Source organism: Echinops telfairi, unplaced genomic scaffold (genome assembly GCF_000313985.2).
Source record: "Echinops telfairi isolate 266 unplaced genomic scaffold, ASM31398v2 ScPeMD7_25;HRSCAF=90, whole genome shotgun sequence".
In the NCBI taxonomy this organism is placed as follows: Eukaryota; Metazoa; Chordata; class Mammalia; order Afrosoricida; family Tenrecidae; genus Echinops; species Echinops telfairi.
In genome coordinates, this window is record NW_022103922.1 from 32406916 (window position 1) to 32425487 (window position 18572).

The window sequence follows — 18572 nt, forward strand, 5'->3', positions numbered from 1 at the left end:
TGTTGCCATCATCATTCTCAAAACATTTGCTTTCTACTTGAGCCCTTGGTATCAGCTCCTCATTTTTCCCCTCCCTCCCTCATGAACCCTTGATAATTTATAAATTATTATTTTGTCATAAGTTGGACTTTTATCAGAAACATTGCATCAGCCTGTGCTTAGCCGCCTTCTCCCTCTCTCTTGTTCACACTTGCACACACAGACACAGACAGACACACACACACACACTGACAAAGTTGGGGGATGGGTTAGTGTTATGGCTGGAAGGACCCGAAGGTGAGAAAGCCATAGCTGTGGCTGGAATTCCAAACAACTGTGTCCAATCTAGGAGCCTTGGTGGCATAGGGGGTTATGTGTTGAACAGCAAGTCAGCTGTTCAAATCCTCTGGTTACTCTGTAGAAGAAAGATGAGGCTTTCTGCTCCTATAAAGATTTAGAGCCTCAGAAACCCAAAGAAGCAGTTCTCTGTCCTGTAGGGTTCCTATGAGTCAGAATCAGCTGGAAGGCAGTGGGTGGGTTTGGGTGTTCGATCTGATAACTTTATCTCTTCTCTCACATGCACTAGTCTCTTCTCCTGGGAACCCCAAGCTAGAGGAGATAGCCTCCCATAGGTACCAGGTCCCAACCAGATGATGACACAAGTGGGAATACTTGGAACACAGGCTCCTTTACAGCACACAGGTTCACACACAGGACATAGGTACATCCCCAGCACACAGGTACATACAGCATTGGTGCCCCTACCATGCACAGGTATATACAGCACAGACACACTTGCCCTATACATGGCACACAGTCACAAGGGCACCCAATTTGGTGCATGTACACTTTCAAGTTCACAGACACACTTGGGTCTAGATGTTGACAGAACCATCACAAGGAGGAGTAGACCCATGTTTTTCTGCCCCATCCATCTATCCATCCATCCATCCATCCATCCATCTATCCATCCATCCATCCACCTATTTTTGTCTCTCCATCAGTCCATTCTTTCATCACTGATATTTTTATCATCTATGTTCCATATCTTTATCTCCACTTATTCATCCATATGATCAACCATTGTCCATCTGTAATTGTATCCTTTTATTTGTTTATTTGTTCATCTATCACTGAGGGTGCTGCCTAACATTGGTTGATACTTATGTGCCAGGCACAAGATGGATTGATACAGTGGCTGCAACAATAGGCTCAAACATAAGAACAATGGTGAGGATGATGGAGGACCAGGCAGTGTTGCATCCTGTTGAGCATAGGGTTACTATGAGTCAGAGGTGACTTGATGGCACCTAGCAACAACGTGCCAGGCTCATGTTAAATGTTTTACATTCATTACCTCATGACAACTAAACTCACTGCCATCCAGTCATTGCTGACTCACTGCACCCCCTGTGGGTTTCTGAGACTAACTCTTTATGGGAGTAGAAAGCCCAGTCTTTCTCTGAGGAGCTGCTGGTGGTTTTGAACTGCTGACCATGAGGATCGCAGCCCAACCTGTAACTGCTACACTACCATGGTTCTCCTCATGACAACTAGATGAAACCCACTTTCGTGGGTTGTGTTTTTGATTGTGCAGACCACTTTCCAACACTCCATTTTGTTGTTCCCTTGGGAAAGTCCTTTACCAGTCTACGTGGTCTTGGTGAGGCTGTCAACCACAGTGCCAGGACCACAGCAGCCCATTGCCCTGGCCACCGTGACCACTCGAAGAACTATCAATCTATCCCAAGCACGTCTCAAGCACCGTCAACCAAAGCCTTTCCTGATATTTGATGGTTTGGCTGCTGGGAGAAAGCGGAACCCTCTTTCAGCTTCCTAATGATAAACATTTAGAGCCGAGGCCTCCCATGGTGATTTTTCATGCTACCGGAGAGTACTTGTCTGTGACAGGAGGGGCTGAGACCACAAAAAGAATCACCATGAAGTAAGTTAAGAGATGGAGAGCATGTACATCTCTTTATCCAGTCAGACTCGGAGCAAATGAAAGGTTCTCATCAGTAACTCGAATGATCTGATGTGACAAATTTAATTTTCTTGCTGCAGTTACTTTGCATTGAGTTTTTGTTATTTGTAATGGAAAGACTCCGTAAGACAAATTATTGTGTTATTATTCTGTAGTAAATGGCATAGGGGACATATCTGACCTCTTCTGGCTTCCCTATTGCCACGAGGCAGGGGTCAGACATGCCTTTACCCTCCATCCTTCTTAATTCTGACACCAGCCATTTCTCCATATGCTGGATTCAATAATTTGTTGCAATGGTCACACAAGAGTTTTGAGCAGGTTTATTGGGGAAGTTACCACAAGGCAGGACCAGCAAGCAGTAAGGATATAGTCATTGGCTCACAGTAATACTTCTTAGTCAGCAGCTAAGTCTCTCTCAGTTCTCAGCCTCTCAGCCAGGTGGTCCCTTGGCCTCCATGGGCTAGGAAGCGAGCCTGCCTATTGCTCTGACAGTCCCATAGTCAGATGAGGAGATGGTACCCCACAGTCTTATCACTGCTCCTCAGAGTCTCCAAGCCACAGTCTCTGGTGCATCTGGTCTTGGTGGCTTCTGCCACTTCAGACAGAGATCTCGAACATGCTCCTCCAATGGTCCTGTGTTCTATACACCAAAGAATGACTTTGATAGAGGTGTGAGTTTTGTCATTAGCAGACCATAACTCACTCAACTCATTCTGACTCCTAGTGATCCGTAGGCCAGAGTAGAACTGCCCCTGTGGGTTTCTGAGACTGTAAATCCTTATGGGAGTACAATGTTTCATTTTTCCACTGTGGAGCAGCCGATGGTTTTGAACTGCAGACCTTGTGGTTAGCAGCCCAAGGCATAACCTAGTATGTTAATATACCCGCAAGGAGAACAAAGGACGATGTCTTCAATCACTCTCTCTGGTAAAGTGGTTTTAAACATGCCCACAAGGAAACAAAGGGTGTGACTTAGTTCACACCCTCTATTAAGATCCGGACTTAGCCCCACCGTAATGCTGACACCCTCCAAAATGGGGTCACAGCCACAGGCACAGAGTTCAGAATTATATCACATAAGGAATATGGCTAGAAGGGCCATATTAATTGACTAGTATTCATAGTCCTATCACATAGATGGGGAAATGAAGGCCTTGAAAGATGAATTGCTTGCTCAGTTAATTAGTGACTTAACATTGGTATTTGGAGCAAAACCATCTATATATATCCACCCACCCACCCACTCACTCACTCACCCATCCATCCATCCATCCATCCATCCATCCATCCATCCATCTCTCCATCCATCTGTCCGTCCTTTTTTTGGGTAATTATATAGTTAGATATTTATCTCTAATGACGAATAAATGCAATTTCGTCTTGAAGCATGATGTAGCATGGGTCCTCTGATGTGGACGTATTTGCATGAGTTTTCCGATGGTCTTAGGCGACCCCTGTGAAAGGGTCATCCGACCCACAGGTTGAGAACCACTGTGTTACATGGTGGCATGTTTCTCAGGAAGCACCTTTTCCATTCCGCGGAGTCTGCGGATGACAGAACAGTTCCGTGATTCGGGAGCCCGGCTGGCTGGGCACGTGTAGACGTTTCCAGGTCTCCTTGGCCAGTGATGCGTAAGACGAATCATCTATGCGGCGCCTCCAGCATTTCCGTGGACTCTGGTTGAGCAAGTAGAGGAGCTTCTTGTGCATCGAGTCTGTCCTCTGGGTCTTGAGAGGAAGCGATAGCTGATCAGGTGTAGACCAGGATTCCACAGAGGTAGACTCCGCCCATGGCAGTCACCCCAGTGAGCACCTCAGCCATAGGTCCTGAGATGGTGAGACCTTTGGGGGCATTTTCTGATTCACCTCATCCGCGCAGAGAGCCTGTCCTTTTATGACACTAACTGCAATAGGGCCTTTTTTTTTTTTTTAACTTGCCAACTCCAATTCTGAGGCTAGGTCTGGATGAAGGTTGCAAACTCCTGTTGTAAAGGATCAGAGAGGAGGACCTAATGTCGGGAGTTTAAATGGAGAGAAAATGTTTTGAGAAACGATGTACAAATGCGCTTTACAAAATTGATGTGTGTATGGATTGGGATAACAGTTGTATGAGCCCCTAATAAAATGTTAAAAAAAAAAAAAAAAAAAAAAAACCAAAAAAAAAAAAGGATCAGAGAGTAATTATCTAAGGTTTCTGAGCCCTACAGTCTCTGAAGTGACTCCTCAATTTTGTAGTTGTAGCATAAAGCATCCATAGACAATATGTAAATAAGCAGGCATTTAATTCCAATAAAACTTTTCTTTCTTTTTTTTAAAACAAAAATAGGTGGGCGCAATGATGAGGGCAATGAATGTACAAATGTGCTTTACACAATAATTGATGTATGTATGGATTGTGATAAGAGTTGTATGAGCCCCTAATAAAACGATTAGAAAAAAAAAATAAAGCCAGAGCTACCCCCACCCGCCCAAAAAAAAAATAGGTGGCTGGCCCAGATCAGTTGAGAAGACACTGTGTTCTATTGTGGATGGGAACATGAACAAGGAGTGGAAGCATGCATGTTTTATATTTGCCATTGATAATGTAGTGGACATAACACAACCTTTGTTTTTGTGTATCATTTATTTATTTAGTATTTTTTATTTTTAAAATAATTTTTACAGGGGCCCTTAGAAGCATATTTGTCCATATGCTACCATCATCATTTTCTACACATTTACTTTCTATTTGAGCCCTTGGTATCAGCTCCTACTTTTTCCCTCCCTCCCACACCTCCCACCTTCACGGCCCCTTGATAAATTATAAATTGTTATTTTCATATCTTACACTGACCGCTATCTCCCTTCACTCACGTTTCTGTTGTTAGTCCCCCCCAGGGTGTGTGCGTGCGTGTGCACGCGCAGTGCGCGCGCGTGCTATGTATTGAGTGTGTGTGTTTGCTATGTGTCGATCATTGAGATCGGGTCCCCTTCTCCTTCCCCCACAAACTTTATGTAAGAACCTTTGTTTTTGAATCGGGATCCATGAGCTTTGACAGATGAGTAATTTGTGAGGCAATGCCCATGCCTAATGCACAGGGCACACTAGTGAGCGATAATTCCATTCCCCTTTCTCATTCTTCACCTACTATTACCAGTATCATGAGAGTAGCCCATATTTTTAGAGTACCTTGCGATGCAGTGAAGCCAGTTGGATTTTGCTGGGCTCAAGGGTCTAGCTTCTAAGGATAAGCTTCCACCTAAATGATAGAGCTTCGGCCCTTGGAATCTCCAAATTTCTCTTAAAGGACTTGATGGTGCTGTACGATAAGCCTTGAGCTGCTAATCTTAAAGTCTGCAGTTCAAATCTACCAACTGCTCCGAGGGTCACCCTGAGTTGGAATGGACTCAATGGCAGTGATTTTTAGTTGAACCCCTACTATTCTCTTGACGGTTGCAAACACAAACGGCCTCTGTGGTTGTTATTGTCAGTGCCATTGAGTTGATTTCAACTCATAGCAAACCTTTGTTCCAGAGTAGAATTGCACCATAGGGTTTGCGAGGCTATAATCTTCATGGGAGCAGATTGCCCGTTCTTTTCTCTCATGGAGGTGCTGGATGGGTTCAAAATATCAACCTTCCAGTTAGCAGCTGAACCCTTAACTGCTGTATCACCAGGCCACCCAACAGAAGGCTCTTCAGTCAACAGTCTCATTGAGCAGGGGGATCTCTTTTATCGAGTCTATTGCCTCCTTCCCACGTGGCACTCCGACCTCTTTCTTTAAACAGGTACTTTTTTTCCCCTCATAGAACAGATGGTAGTCAGTCTGTTTGGGTGTCTATGTGTTCACAACTATGTGTGTGTCATTGCGCCCATATGGGCCCTTGTGTCTGTATTGTGATCATATATTTAATGTCTGGTGTGTCCCTGGTGTCCCTGAGTGAAGTGTATGACTGACATGTCTGCGTATGTATGTCTGGGTACAGACATGCATCAATGGGTAAAGGGGGTGGCCTTCGTGTATTTGGGGTGTGTGTGTGGCTAGATACACTGGCTGCTTATTCAATCCATTCCTTTGTGGGTCTCAGTCACACAAAGCAGGGGCTTAGCAGGGGGTGGTGAGTATGTCAGGAGAAAAAGATGGGGGCTTGTGAGCTCTTGGCCTAGGGGAAAGGGAGCTCTGGCCTGAGTTTAGCGGTCTTGTTCCAGAAAGAAGTTGGAAATGATGAAGAAACCAGATGACTCAGTTCTGCTTCTGAAAGCCCCTGATCCTGAGACGGAGTCTTCGTCCCTTCCCATCCTTTTCTACACCCCTTGTTTGTGTCCAAAGGATTCTGGCAGAGCTGGGCCCTGAAACCCTAGATCATGGCTGGCACACTGCATAGAACTTCTGGATAACACTAGGGTGGAGGAAGTCTTGAGCAATAATAGCGCATGCCCCCCCTCCATGTTTTTCCTGCCCTCCGCAGCTTCATGTGATCCCAGTCTCACCTAAGCACTCCCTTCCCTTCATTCCCTGCTCTTAGGACTATTCTGAGTCCAAGGCTCCTGACCTGGGTTGAGCTGGCTTTTGGATAGCTCAGGAAACAAGAACCCCTGAGTACAAAGTAGAAGATGATCTCTGTGGCTGGAGATGGGGAGACAGAGGAGAGGTGTTAAAGGGAGGCAGGAGAGACTGTACAATTTGCCGGAACCATTAGAGCTCCATTCATGGTGTTCCTAAAGGATAGCAGAGAGGGCAATTTCCCACTAAGCAGATCATCTTATTATCCTTTTGTCCTGGAAAGAGATAGTGAGACTACCATTTGGCTCTGGCTTCTCATGCTACAGGCTCAACAAAGGTGTCAGGCACACTGGCAAGGGAACAAGCATACCCACTGTCCAGGGAACAGAAGGGCATGGAGGGGTGCAAAGGCACCAGGTGATTTCTAGGGCACCTGGAAAACCTCCTAATGATTCCATGACCAGTGGTCAAAGTTAATGGAAGACCACTGTGACTTTAATAGGAAAGGGCCAACAGCATGGGGTGAAGGTTTGGGTTTCTCAGCAGGGATGTCAATTAATTAACTGAAATACGAGTTGGTAAAGGGACCCTAGAAGGAATCATAGAAAAAGTGTGTAAATAAGTTGGTGTGCATGCCCCATATAATTCCATTATCTTAAAAAAATACTTTTATTGGGGGCTCTTACATCTCTTATTACAATCCATACATTCCTCCAGTGTGTCAAGCACATTTGCACATATGCTGCCATCATTTTCAAAGCATTCTCTTCCCACTTGAGCCCCTGATATCAGCTCCCCATTTCTCCCCCCTCCCTCTCCTACTCACTGTCCCTCACAAACCCTTGAAAAGTTATAGATTATTATTTTCATATCTTACATTGTCCTCTGTCACCCCTCACCCACTTTTCCATTTTTTGTGCCCCTAGGTGGGGGGGGGTGGTGGTGTTCTAGATTGATCCTTGTGATTGATTCCCCCTTTCTCCCCACACCATTCCCTAATCCTACTTGTATCTCTACTCTCATTGTTGGCCCTGAGGGGTTTATCTATCCTGGATTCCCTGTGTTGTGGGCTCTTATCTGCAGCAGTGTGCATGCTCTGGTCTAATCCGATTTGTAAGGTAGAATTGAGGTCACGATAGTGGGGTGAAGGAAGCACCAAAGAGGAAAGTTGTGTGTTTCATCGGTGCGATACTACACCCTGACTGGCTCATCTCTTTCCTGTGACCCCATCATTCCATTACCTTGAAGGCACCCTTTGAGTTCTTGACCTATGAATATGATATGGTATTGCTCGTATGACTAGGTTACATTATATGGCAAAGATGAAAGTTTTTGCAGATGCAATCAAGGTCCCTAAACAGTTGATTCTGAGTTAGTCAAAAGGAGATTATCCTGAGTGGCCCTGACCTATCAGGTGAGCCCCTTTTAGAGTGTCTATATATGAGATGTAAGTGATAAGAAGCAGATGATCTCATCTTGGCCTTGCCAAACTGTGATGAGGGCCATGTGACAAGAGTGGCAGATGGCCTCTCGAAGCTGAGGATCTCAATTCTACAAACACAACTGACAAAACCAGGAATTTGGAAGGGGACTCTGAGCCTTCTGGCTGGCCCCTGGTGAGACCCCAAGAGAGGACCCAGTTAACTCATAACCAGACTCTTGGTCCACTGAAACTGTGAAATGATAAATTTGGAGTGTGTTGAGCAGCTAAATTTATTGTTAAATGAAGAAGAGTGTGGCATCAGGATTGGAGGAAGGCTCAGCAACAAACTGCGATATTCAGATAACACAACCTTGCTTGCTAAAAGTGAGGGGGAATCGAAGCACTTTCTGATGAGGATCAAGGATTGTAGCCTTCAATATGGATTAGAGCTCAATGTAAGAAAGACCAAAATCCTCACACCGGGACCAATAAGTAACATCATGATAAATGGAGGAAAGGTTGAAGTTGTCCAGGATTCTGTCTTACTTGGTGTGTGAGGCTGGGTTGACTAAATAAACAAATCCAGAGATACTCATAGGTGTGTAAGAGAGAGCTTTTTTTTTTAAAAAGGGGCTCATACAACTCTTATCACAATCCATACATACATCAATTGTGTAAAGCACATTTGTACATTCATTGCCCTCATCATTCTCAAAACATTTCTTCTCCACTTAAGCCCCTGGCATTAGGTCCTCATGTTTCCCCTCCCTCCCCGCTCCCCCCTCCCTCATGAGCCCTTGATAATTTATAAATTATTATTTTTTCATATCTTGCAAGAGAGAGCTTTATATCAAAGAGTAATTATATATTAAGAAAACATCCCAGCTCAGTCCAGATCAAGTCCACAAGTCCTATATTAGCCCATAAGTTCAATACTAGTCCATAAATTCCTCTTAAGACTCATGTAGCCACTTACAATGATGTCGAATGCAGGAAGATCACAGGCCAGTGAGTGAAAAGTCTTGTGGATCCAGAGGCAGTGGAAGCATCTCAGTGCTGGCAGGGGTCTCTACCTGGCTCCTCCAGCTCTCTGAGTGTGGCTCCTCAACAGGAAGGTGAAGCAGAGGGAGCATGTGGCCCACCTCCAGGGAGAAAGAGAGGAAGTTCCTAGAATCCTCTTGAAAAGGCCATGCCCACGAGGAGGCATCATCAGGCTGTGACCTGATTGACAGGCTAGCCTCCACCCCTTCACCCTTAATGCCCTCAAGCTGACACGAGATTTTGCGTAACTACCACAGTTGGATCTACAATCAATGCTCATGGAGGCAGCAGTCAAGAAATCAAAACACATATTACATTAGGTAAATCTGCTGCACAGGACCTCTTTAGAATATTGAAAAGCAAGGATGTTTCTTTGAGGACTAAGGTGTGCCTGACCCCCGGTGTTCTCCATTGCATCCTATGCACGTAAAAGTTGGACATTGAAAAAGGAAACCGAAGAAGAATCGATGCATTTGAATTGTGGTGCCAGAGAAGAAAACGGAAAGTACCATGAACTGATGAAAGGACAAACCAATCTGTGTTGGAAGAAGCAAGGTCAGCATGCTCCTTAGAGGCAAGGGTGGCAAGACTTCGTCTTACATACTTTGGACATGTTGTCTGGAGAGACTAGTCCCTGGAGAACAATATGTTTGGAAAAGTAGAAGGGCAGCAGCAAAGAGGAAGGCCCTCAGCGAGATGGATGGACACTGGCTGCATCAGTGGGCCCAGGCACAGGAACGATGGTGAGGATGGGCAGGGCTGGGCAGTGTTTCGTTCCATACATTGGATGGCTATGGGCCGGAGCCAACTTGCTGGCACCTACCAACAACAGCAGCAGTGGCAGCAACAACAAATTTGTGGTAATTTGTCACATAGCAATAGAAAACTAATATAGGAAGGGAGTAATAAACACCAGCTAAGTTCTAGAAGTATGTACTGCAGCTTTTACTCATAGTTCCTTCCTTGTCTCTATCTTCTTTTAGTCCACAGGCTGTTGTGGTGATCCTACCACAGTTCCAAATTTGGCTTCTTTTCTCCTTCCCGAGCCTCATCCCTTTGAAGTTAGGCACAGCTGTATGACCTACTTGGCCAAAAAAAAGGGAACAAAAAGGGCAATTTGGCAATCAAGGGCAAAAAAAATTGAAAAACGGGGGGGGGGTCCCCCTGCCCGAAGCGATCATAGAAGCCTGTGTGAGGTGAAGGAACACGCCAAAAGATGAAAGCAGCCTGGAATGGGGAGCCACTACATGGGACACAGCTGTGCTGGAGACTCGACTGGGCCCATAGCCGACTCGGTATGTGTGGGAAACAGACTCTTGTTTTGTCAGGCTCTCAGGTGTGGGTGTTTACAGCTTAACCTAGCCTATCCCGAGTGATGCAGGTATGCTGGTGGGGGATATCAGATGTTGCTGAATAGAGAGGTAAGGCTACAAGAAAACTAAAGGTAGAATGGACACTGCCTGGAGACCTTGGACCTAAAATTGGATGCAGCACTTGCTAAGGTTATGAGACAGTTCTCTGGAGAGAGGTGAATATTTGGGGTTGTACAAGCAAAAGCGGATGCTAGGGGGTACCTTTAATTTTTCACGAAGTCTAGTATTTGTGAAGAAGGATGTAAGTTGATGTTGGAAAGCCATAGGGGTAGACTATAGACATATTTATCTTTTTTTCTCATCTGAGGAATTTCCTATTGTATTAGTTTGCTTGTTGGTAGAACTTGCTCTCTATCAGACTCCCCCCCAGTCACTGTCTTAGTGATCTGGCGCTGCCGGAGCAGACAGACCGCAGGCCGCCTTGATGCTGCCTGCCATCAAGCAGACTTGTCCGGCACTCCCAACATTGCCAGTGGCTGGTTGAGTGGACTTGGAGCTCACTTCCTGCCCTTCCATTTCCTCAGGCAGAAACTGGGACTCTTGTTCCGCAGCATAAGCTTGTTTGAGGAGTCAACGGCATTGAGGCTTCCGAGGAAGGGCTCATCGTTGAACCTGGCACATGGTCACTACCCGAAAGAAAATGGCTTCTCCTAGTTTCTTTTGGGACGTACTAAAATGATACTTGTTTTAATAAATACATATTCATAAAATAAATTAGATTCCCGCTGCTCTATTTTAAAATTCTACATTAGGTGGGGGAAACTTTTCCTACTTTCTGAGGGCCACTTTTTCAGACCTGGCACGGAAGCATTGGTCTCCATTTTCACTTAGGAGCTGGACCCACTCACAAAGATGGTGTGCATGTTCGTAAAGTGTACAAACTTGAGTCACGCTGCCCAGGGAGAAACCCCGCCAAGCCATTTCACTAGCTTGGGCAATTACTTGACCTCTGCCCCACAGTTTCCTCATCTGCAACCAAAGAATGTCAACAGCTTTCAGAGCAGAGCCCAGCCCCTCATCAGTGCCAGCAGTGAGTTAGCCAGTCCTGCAGAGACATGTGGACAATGTCTCAAGGGTCCTCTAAGAAGTTCTGACCAGAGAAATGCCCACTTGTTTCTACTGAAGGACTCTCAAAGGAAGCTCTCCAAGGGACAGTCCTTGTAAGACAATTATTTCCAGTATTTTCCTGCTATGTCTGAGTTTTCCAGAAGCCAGAAGAAGGGGGTGACATGGGGTGGGGGCTTACCGAAAAGTTGAATATAATCAGGACGTGATCAAAACCAAATGGGGCTGGCTGTGATCAGGCATTCTTACCCACACTGCAAAACATGATTCCAGAGACAGCCCCATAATCTCTTGAGAACTGAATGTGCTCCAGTTACGAACGAGGGAGGGCATAGTGGGAAAGGGCCACGATCAATCCCATCTTTTATTCATTCCATGTGTTTTGGGTGTTTGTTCTGTGCTAGGCCCTGTGTAGAACAATCCTGGAAGTGGAGATGGGCGAGACTCACTCTTCCTGTAGGAACTCTCTCATTCGACTGTTAGGACGGGAGCTTTTTGTCCATGGTGGAGGTAGACAAAAAGGCTAGGGGTTCTTTGAGAAGGAATATCAGGTCCTCTTAGGGGGCTATCGAAAGCAACAGCTGGGGAGACCACAGGCCTTTAGGGTAGGGCAGTGCCTATCAGCTGCAGGCCTTGAATCAGTAGTAGGCATCACAGACCTGTTAGGTAGCTAGAGGCAGAAATCAGGGGTTGTCCCTCTGTAGGCCAAGGCCTCCCTCCCCCCCTTACAGGAAGTTGGAAGCAGTTCAAGGCTAGAGGGCATGCACCGATTCAGGCCTTTGGGACAGGAAGCCAGTACACTTGAGAGGGCTCTGATCTAGACCAGGTGAGCCTCATTCAGCCAATGGGGTCAACCAGTACCGTGAACCATGCCTCCCAGCAGAGGGCCCTGAAGAGCCAGAATCGGAAGCCCACCACCCTCTTTCCAGCTGCTCCTTGGCCCTGCTATGGTTTCTCTGACCTCAGGTGTCCATGTGTGGGTGTGAAGTGCCCTGAGGGTGCCTGTGTAAAACCTGAAAGTTCTTTTAGCCTTTATAAAAACTCAGGGATCACAAACCAGGCTTCAGGTAGGTTCTTCCTCTTGCAGACTGAGTTATTTCCAGCCAAGGAATCTAACATACCCTGGAAAAGGAAGGCCTGCAGTAAAGCTTCCTGCATTCTGCTCAGGAAGCCAGGAGTCCCCGTTCCTCCTCAGCGCACTGCCTCATCGTTGTCAGAGGGAGGCCTGTAGACTCCTAGCCTGCCAGAAGCCAGGATAAGGACATAGCCAGGCCCCTCAGTGATGCATAGTGCCATGCGGAGCAGAAGTTGATCAGGTGGCGTTTACAGCCTTGAGGATGTGTGATTGCTGGGACAAGCCACCAGATAAGAAGCAGTGCCCAGGAGGGATTGTTTGCCTGGGGAAGGTGGTGGAGGACCAGTAGATAGAAACAGACAAGGAGAAAGAGAAGGGACAGGATCGACTGGAGGAATGAAAAGAGTTGGGTGCCCACTTCTGAGGTTCTGGGTTGCAGGTGGGAAAGAGCTTGCAGACAGGATTGTGGGACTCAGACCCAGACATTGAGCTCAGGACTTTTTCTTGTGGCTCCCAGCGGCATTGTCAGGGAGACAAGACTCAGGGACCTCTGTCCTGATAGCGCTTACCTTAGGGATCCTACCCTCAGCCTCACTATTTTATGTTTTCCTCTCAGGGTCTAGAAGGAGGGTCTTTGCTTCTGTGACACTAAGAAGGATTTGAGACAATGTGCTCCCCTCCCCCCCCTTCACACCTATAATTGATTTCTGTCTGCTGGGGTGCAGGGCATAGCGTCTAGAGGGGATTAATAACCGAGAGCTCCGTGACGCTTTGGCTGACTGGTTGGATAGGTAGATGGGAGAGTGAGTGGGTGGGTGGATGGATGACTGGAGGAAGACGGGGGCTAATGGATATTTAATCAGCCAGATGCATGGATGCATGGATGCATGAACGGCTAGGGTATTTTCCTTCAAGCAGCAGAGCCAAACCTTCCAGTCATGGCAGCTGTTGAGAACTTGAGAACTCCCTCTGTTCTCCCCACCCCTGCTGGGATGCTGGGAGCCTTTGGGATCAGTGGGGAGGAAAGGGTTGTGAGGCTCCCAACCCAGAGAGGAGAGGCTGTCACCACTCCCTCAGCGCCCTTTCCTTGGAGGGCCTGTGCAGGCCTGGTTCTGTGGTTAGCTCAGGGATGCAGGAAAAAGACAACCTTCTTCCCAGCCTGATGCTCACTCTGCCTTTCTAGCCTCTGTCTGACCCTGAGGCACAGACTACCCTCTCTCTGCTGGACAGGCCCTTAGAGGCCACCATCTGAAGGCTGTCCAGCTTCTGCAGGGGACCTCCCTAGCACAAGGAGGTCACTCTACACGGAGAAACCCTCTGGAACGTTCCAAGTGTCATAGAGCTTTTCTTGTCCAGAGCTGAGGCACTTCCCTGCCATTCTCCTGGTCTTAGTGCTCTGGACCTCGAAGCCCATGGGGGCTGCAGGGCGGGGGGAGGTCTCCTCCATGTCAACTCCTGTCTCTCTTGGCAGCTCCTTCTTCCTCCCTGCGGCCCCTCTTCCATCTCTGACCACTGACTCCTAGCTCAGTTTGCTGGGCCTGAGAAGCATGAGCCCAGGATGGCCTCCATGGGGCTGGCGCTTGCTTAGATGGACAGGAGGAGAGAGGGGAGGGCTGGTCTGAAGGCCAGGCTCTGTCTGGACGGGTGGGTCCTCGCCCATGAGCACCGAGACCCTCCTCACTTATTTGTTAACTCAGTAGCAAGTATTTACGGAGTGGTGGTCATGTGCTGGGCGGTATATTGGACACCAGAGAGGCAGCAAGAACGGAAGCAGGTATGATCTTCGTCTTCCAGAAAGACTGACAAATGAAAACTGCCACTCTGTGTGATGGATGCCGGGCAGAGAGAGGGGCAGGGGGGTCCTGGGAAGCTACCTAAGCCAGCCTGGCATGGAAGAGAGAGAGGGCTGTTCCAGACAGATCCGGTGTCATAAGTGGCTGAGTACTTTCTGTCAGCAGTAGAGCTGGGCCCCCTGTCTAGCCGGTTCCTGACAGCTCCCTTTCCCCAAGTGACACCCGAGACTCCTGGAGGCTTGAGTGTCTGCCCTGGAGAGCAAAGACTGATGAGAGAAGTGGGCCACTCAGGGAACTGACAGGATTGCTGCATCCTGGAGGGTGATGGGGCCATGGAGAGAGACGAGACAGTGCCTTCATGGCGGGGGTGGGGGTGGGGGGGGGGCTGGCCCTGAGAACACCAGGCTGCAGAGTGGGAAATCGATCGATCATTCCCCTTCCTGGACAGACAACAGACAGACAGCAGACCGGTTTAGGGGCCAGTTGGACTTTATTGAAGCATTCTTGTTGGGGGTGAAGTGTCTGCTCCAGCCACACACACACTTGCAGGTCCCGCCACGTCTGGGGCAGAGGCGCCGGAGGCCTTGTCCGTCCCTCTGGTGCTGGCTTCCCCAGGACTGCAGCGTTCAGCATCTCTGCCTTCAGGCGCGGGGCTCCCTCTAGCTGCTGTCGCGCTTGTTCTGTGGGTAGAGGGAGAGGCAGGCTCAGGGGCTGAGGTCTTGGGTGAGGATTTAGCAGTGGTTCTCAACCTTCCTAATGCTGCGACCCTTTAATACAGTTCCTCGTGTGGTGACCTCGTACGTGGGTGTATCTGCATGTGGGGGGACCCGCCTGGATACGATAGAGGAGCGGTGTCTCGGTTCCTAAGGTCACAGGAAAGAGGGTCTTAGGTGACTCTTGTGAAAGGGTCATTCGACCCCCAAGGGGGTTGCAACCCCCAGGTTGAGAACCTCTGCCTTGGAGGGAGGGAAGTCAGGTTTACCTTGGCCGAGATCCTCTGTAGTCTCCGGATGATGCGCTTCACCCAGTTCTTGTCTAGGGGTGCGCAGAGCTGGTAACCCCTCACCGTGGTGAATCTGGAATCAGAGGGCAGAGAAAACGGAGCCCTGGAACCCAGCTTCCTGGAAGGCCCTGGTGTGAGGGCCAGAGACTGGACTTGGCAGGGAGAAGAGAGACAAGGACATTGCAGGATCCCCAGGGGTGGAGAGAAGAGAAGTGTCCAGACCCCCATCCCTGACTCACACCACGGCAGGCACCCTGCAGCCATCCTTGGGGAGGAGGTAGCGGAAGCCTCGCACGAGGCTCACCGGGATGGGCCGCTGCGTCAGAGACAGGCAGCAGTCTTCGGCGTCGTTGGCACCACCCAGAGCTGGAGAGTGGTGATAGGGGAAAAGGTGGGGTTAGAACATAGGACCCTGAGGAGGGGAGGCTACCTCCCAAACGGAATAAGGACACCTGTGTGTGTGTGTGTGTGTGTGTGTGTGTGTGTGTGTGTGTGTGTAAGTTTGTGCACCTGATATCCAGCCAAAGTGCACCAACATGGCCCTACTTGTGGCTAAATGATTGAAATAGATCTATACTGATTGCTAAATAACCCCTATCCTGAGCCCCACAAATGCCTTCCTGCTTTTCTGAGCGCTCTGTCCCGGGACTTCTCAACATCTCATGATCTAGCAGATGAAGAGGCAGCACTGGCCGTTAAACCTCCAGGACTCGGTGTCTCTACAAGGCTGGTCTTGGGACCCTGTGAAGTGCTCTATTGTGACCATCACTCCTGCCTTAGCATCTTCATCCTGCCAGCCTTAAGCAATTGGACACTGCTCTCTCCTTCTGCTAGGACACTGAGCCTGCAGGGAGAGAGGGGAAGCCTGGGACACACTCAGAGACAGACACCCATCAGCACTCTGGAGCCCAGGTGCCCCCTCATGGCACAGGCATGTACCTGGGGCCCAGGGTCCCTGAGTTCACCCAACCAGGTGGACCTTGATACCGACCTGGCCTTGCAGTCACACGCACACATCGTGTCATGCCCCAAGCCTCCCACCCGTGCCCTCCCCTCAGCCTTACCCGGGGGAGTCCAGAGAGCCAGCAGGCTGAGAGCCAGCAGGAGGGCTTTGCAGGGGGCCATGGAGGTGGACAGAGGCAGCGTGACAGCAGGTAGGTGAGTGGAAGTCAGTTTCTGGTGTGTGCAAGGAGCCTGTGTGAGGTGGAGGCTTGGGTGCAAGGGTGAGGGGCGGTGGGAAGCACACAGGGGTCCTTGGGGACCTGAGAGGGTCTGGAAAGCCTCTGTGAGGCTGTGGCGGAGGCTGCCTCCTACTTATAGTTCCAGAGGCTTTCACTTTCCCTCCTCAGAAATTCCCCTCCCGTCTTCTCCGCGCTTCCTCTCTGCCCCCCTCTATCTCCCAGAATCTAACCCTGTCCGCCTTCCTTCCCTCCCTCCCTTCCCCCCTCCGACTTCCTTGGCTTCAGCTCTGTGAACCAAAGCAGCCTGCACTGTGGTCTGGCCTTGACAGGCCTGTGGACTCTGGAGGGAGGGCCTTCCCTAGCTTCTCCTTGGCATTTGCATTATTAAACCCAGGTGTGGGGTTCAGAAGTGACTGTGTGTGTGTGTGTGTGTGAGAGAGGGGGGTGGGCGGTGGGTGAGGATGGGGGAGGCAGAGTGAGGAATTGTGCCCTCTCACCTAGTTTGTCCCTCCTCCTACCTCTCTCTGGCAGTTCTAATCGTAGCCCACTGGTGGGGTGGGAACAAGGACAATGTTTGTTGTCTTAGGAGCCACTGCCAGAACCTGGGGCCGCCTGCCCAGGTCATGGGAGCGCCTGCTTGCTCACCATCTGGGAACCAGTCCCTCCACGGACACCCGCAGAGCTGACAGGGAACGTTTCTTGTGAGACGGCCCAGCATTTCGACCCCACATCTCAGCACACTGCGACTCCACAAGCATTGCCCCCTCCCCTTGATTGACCATTTATTTCCAATAAATGGAATTGGACATTTATGTCCAAGACCTGGGTCAGAGGAACAGCTGGAGAGGGCCTGGCCTGGGATAGCGCCTTCATCCTTCCCCTCCTCTGGAGCCTGGGAACCTGGAGGGGATTTCTAAGGAGAAGGGCTGGCCAGTTCGCATCCAGACAAATCCCCACGTTTCAAGGAATTGACCAGGGAGAAGAAGCGATTTCCCCATCCCTGTGGGAAAGGCTAGAGAAAGGCCAGGAAGAAAGATCTCAAGGGAAAGATTAATATATGGGATATCCATTCACTCAGCACCCTCCATCCCCAGACTCTCTGATTTATCATTCTTGGCATCTATTAATAATATTAACAGCATTTCTGATCGCTGTGTCTGAGGTACTGTTACCACGACTATCTTGCTTCACACACCCCCAACTATGACACAGTCTTATTATCATCAGCTAACATCGCTATTTACCCAGGAGAACAATGAAGCTCAGAGCCCAGGTCACATGCGGCTAGTAAGTGCCGAAGCCGGGTCTATACCCACTCAGCTCTGAGGTGTCTGCGGGTGAGATCACTACCCCACCCTGCCTGCCTGTCACCTGCCCACGGAGCCCAGTGCAGCTCAGAGGGCACGCTGCAGATCGGTGTGCCTCTGGTGGGACTCACATCCTGTCACTTACTAGCCGTGCGATCAGGTGCAGGTGTCCAGCTGACCTTCAGGGCTCTTCTCTAAAACATGGTAGGTAGCACGACAGGCCTCCTGCTAGGGTTCGGTGAGGTAAACGGAGTAAAATCCTCAGTTGAGAGGCTGGCACATACTAAGACCCCAAACCAAACCCACTGCCTTGGCGTCCATGCTGACTTCCATCCACCCTACAGGACTCCGAAGACTGGAAATCTGTACAGGATGTGGGGCAACTCGGGAGGTCTGAACCCACCAACGTAACGTTTAACCGTCTGTACTGCCAGGCCTCCTTGGCACATAATAGGGACTTAGTAAATATTAGCCATTATTAAACAGTGGTTACATGTTAGGCTGTGATCCTCATGGTCGGCAGTTCGAACCCACCAGCAGCTCCGAGGGAGAACGACTGGGCTCTCTGCTCCAGTAACCAGTGACAGTCTCAGAAACACACGGGGTGGCTATGAGGCAGCTCTGACTCGATGGCAGCGGGTTTATTATACAGTGAACCCTGTGAGAACCAGACCTTGACAGCGCGGCCTGGGCTTTGAGGCTCTTTCAAATTTTCTGCTTTTGACAGGAGTGCAGTGCAGTCTGACCGCTTCTCTGTCGCTTGGTTTTTTGGGAAATATTTGAGTTTTCTTTTTCCAACAGGTTTCTGCCTTGTACAGATCCTGGCTTTCTGAGGTTTTACTGCCATTCTGCCCTTCTATT

General features: G+C 49.1%; 2 protein-coding genes across 2 annotated transcripts in view; both read right to left on the reverse strand.

Moving 5' to 3' along the window:
• Positions 1 to 11150, reverse strand: part of LOC115869391 — a 14332-nt gene extending 3182 nt beyond the window's left edge. The window contains exon 1 of the mRNA XM_045289377.1: positions 11136 to 11150. Coding sequence (XP_045145312.1) covers positions 11136 to 11150 — 15 coding nt within the window. The remainder of the gene's footprint in view (positions 1 to 11135) is intronic.
• A 3554-nt stretch (positions 11151 to 14704) lies between these two features.
• CCL19 (C-C motif chemokine ligand 19) lies at positions 14705 to 16484 on the reverse strand. The gene is made up of 4 exons (XM_045289383.1): positions 16288 to 16484; positions 15463 to 15589; positions 15203 to 15296; positions 14705 to 14900 (listed from the first exon to the last, which is right to left on the reverse strand). Exons 1-4 carry the CDS (start codon positions 16346 to 16348, stop codon positions 14880 to 14882), a joined length of 303 nt encoding a protein of 100 aa, XP_045145318.1. The 5' UTR covers positions 16349 to 16484; the 3' UTR covers positions 14705 to 14879.
• Positions 16485 to 18572: the final 2088 nt, after the last annotated feature.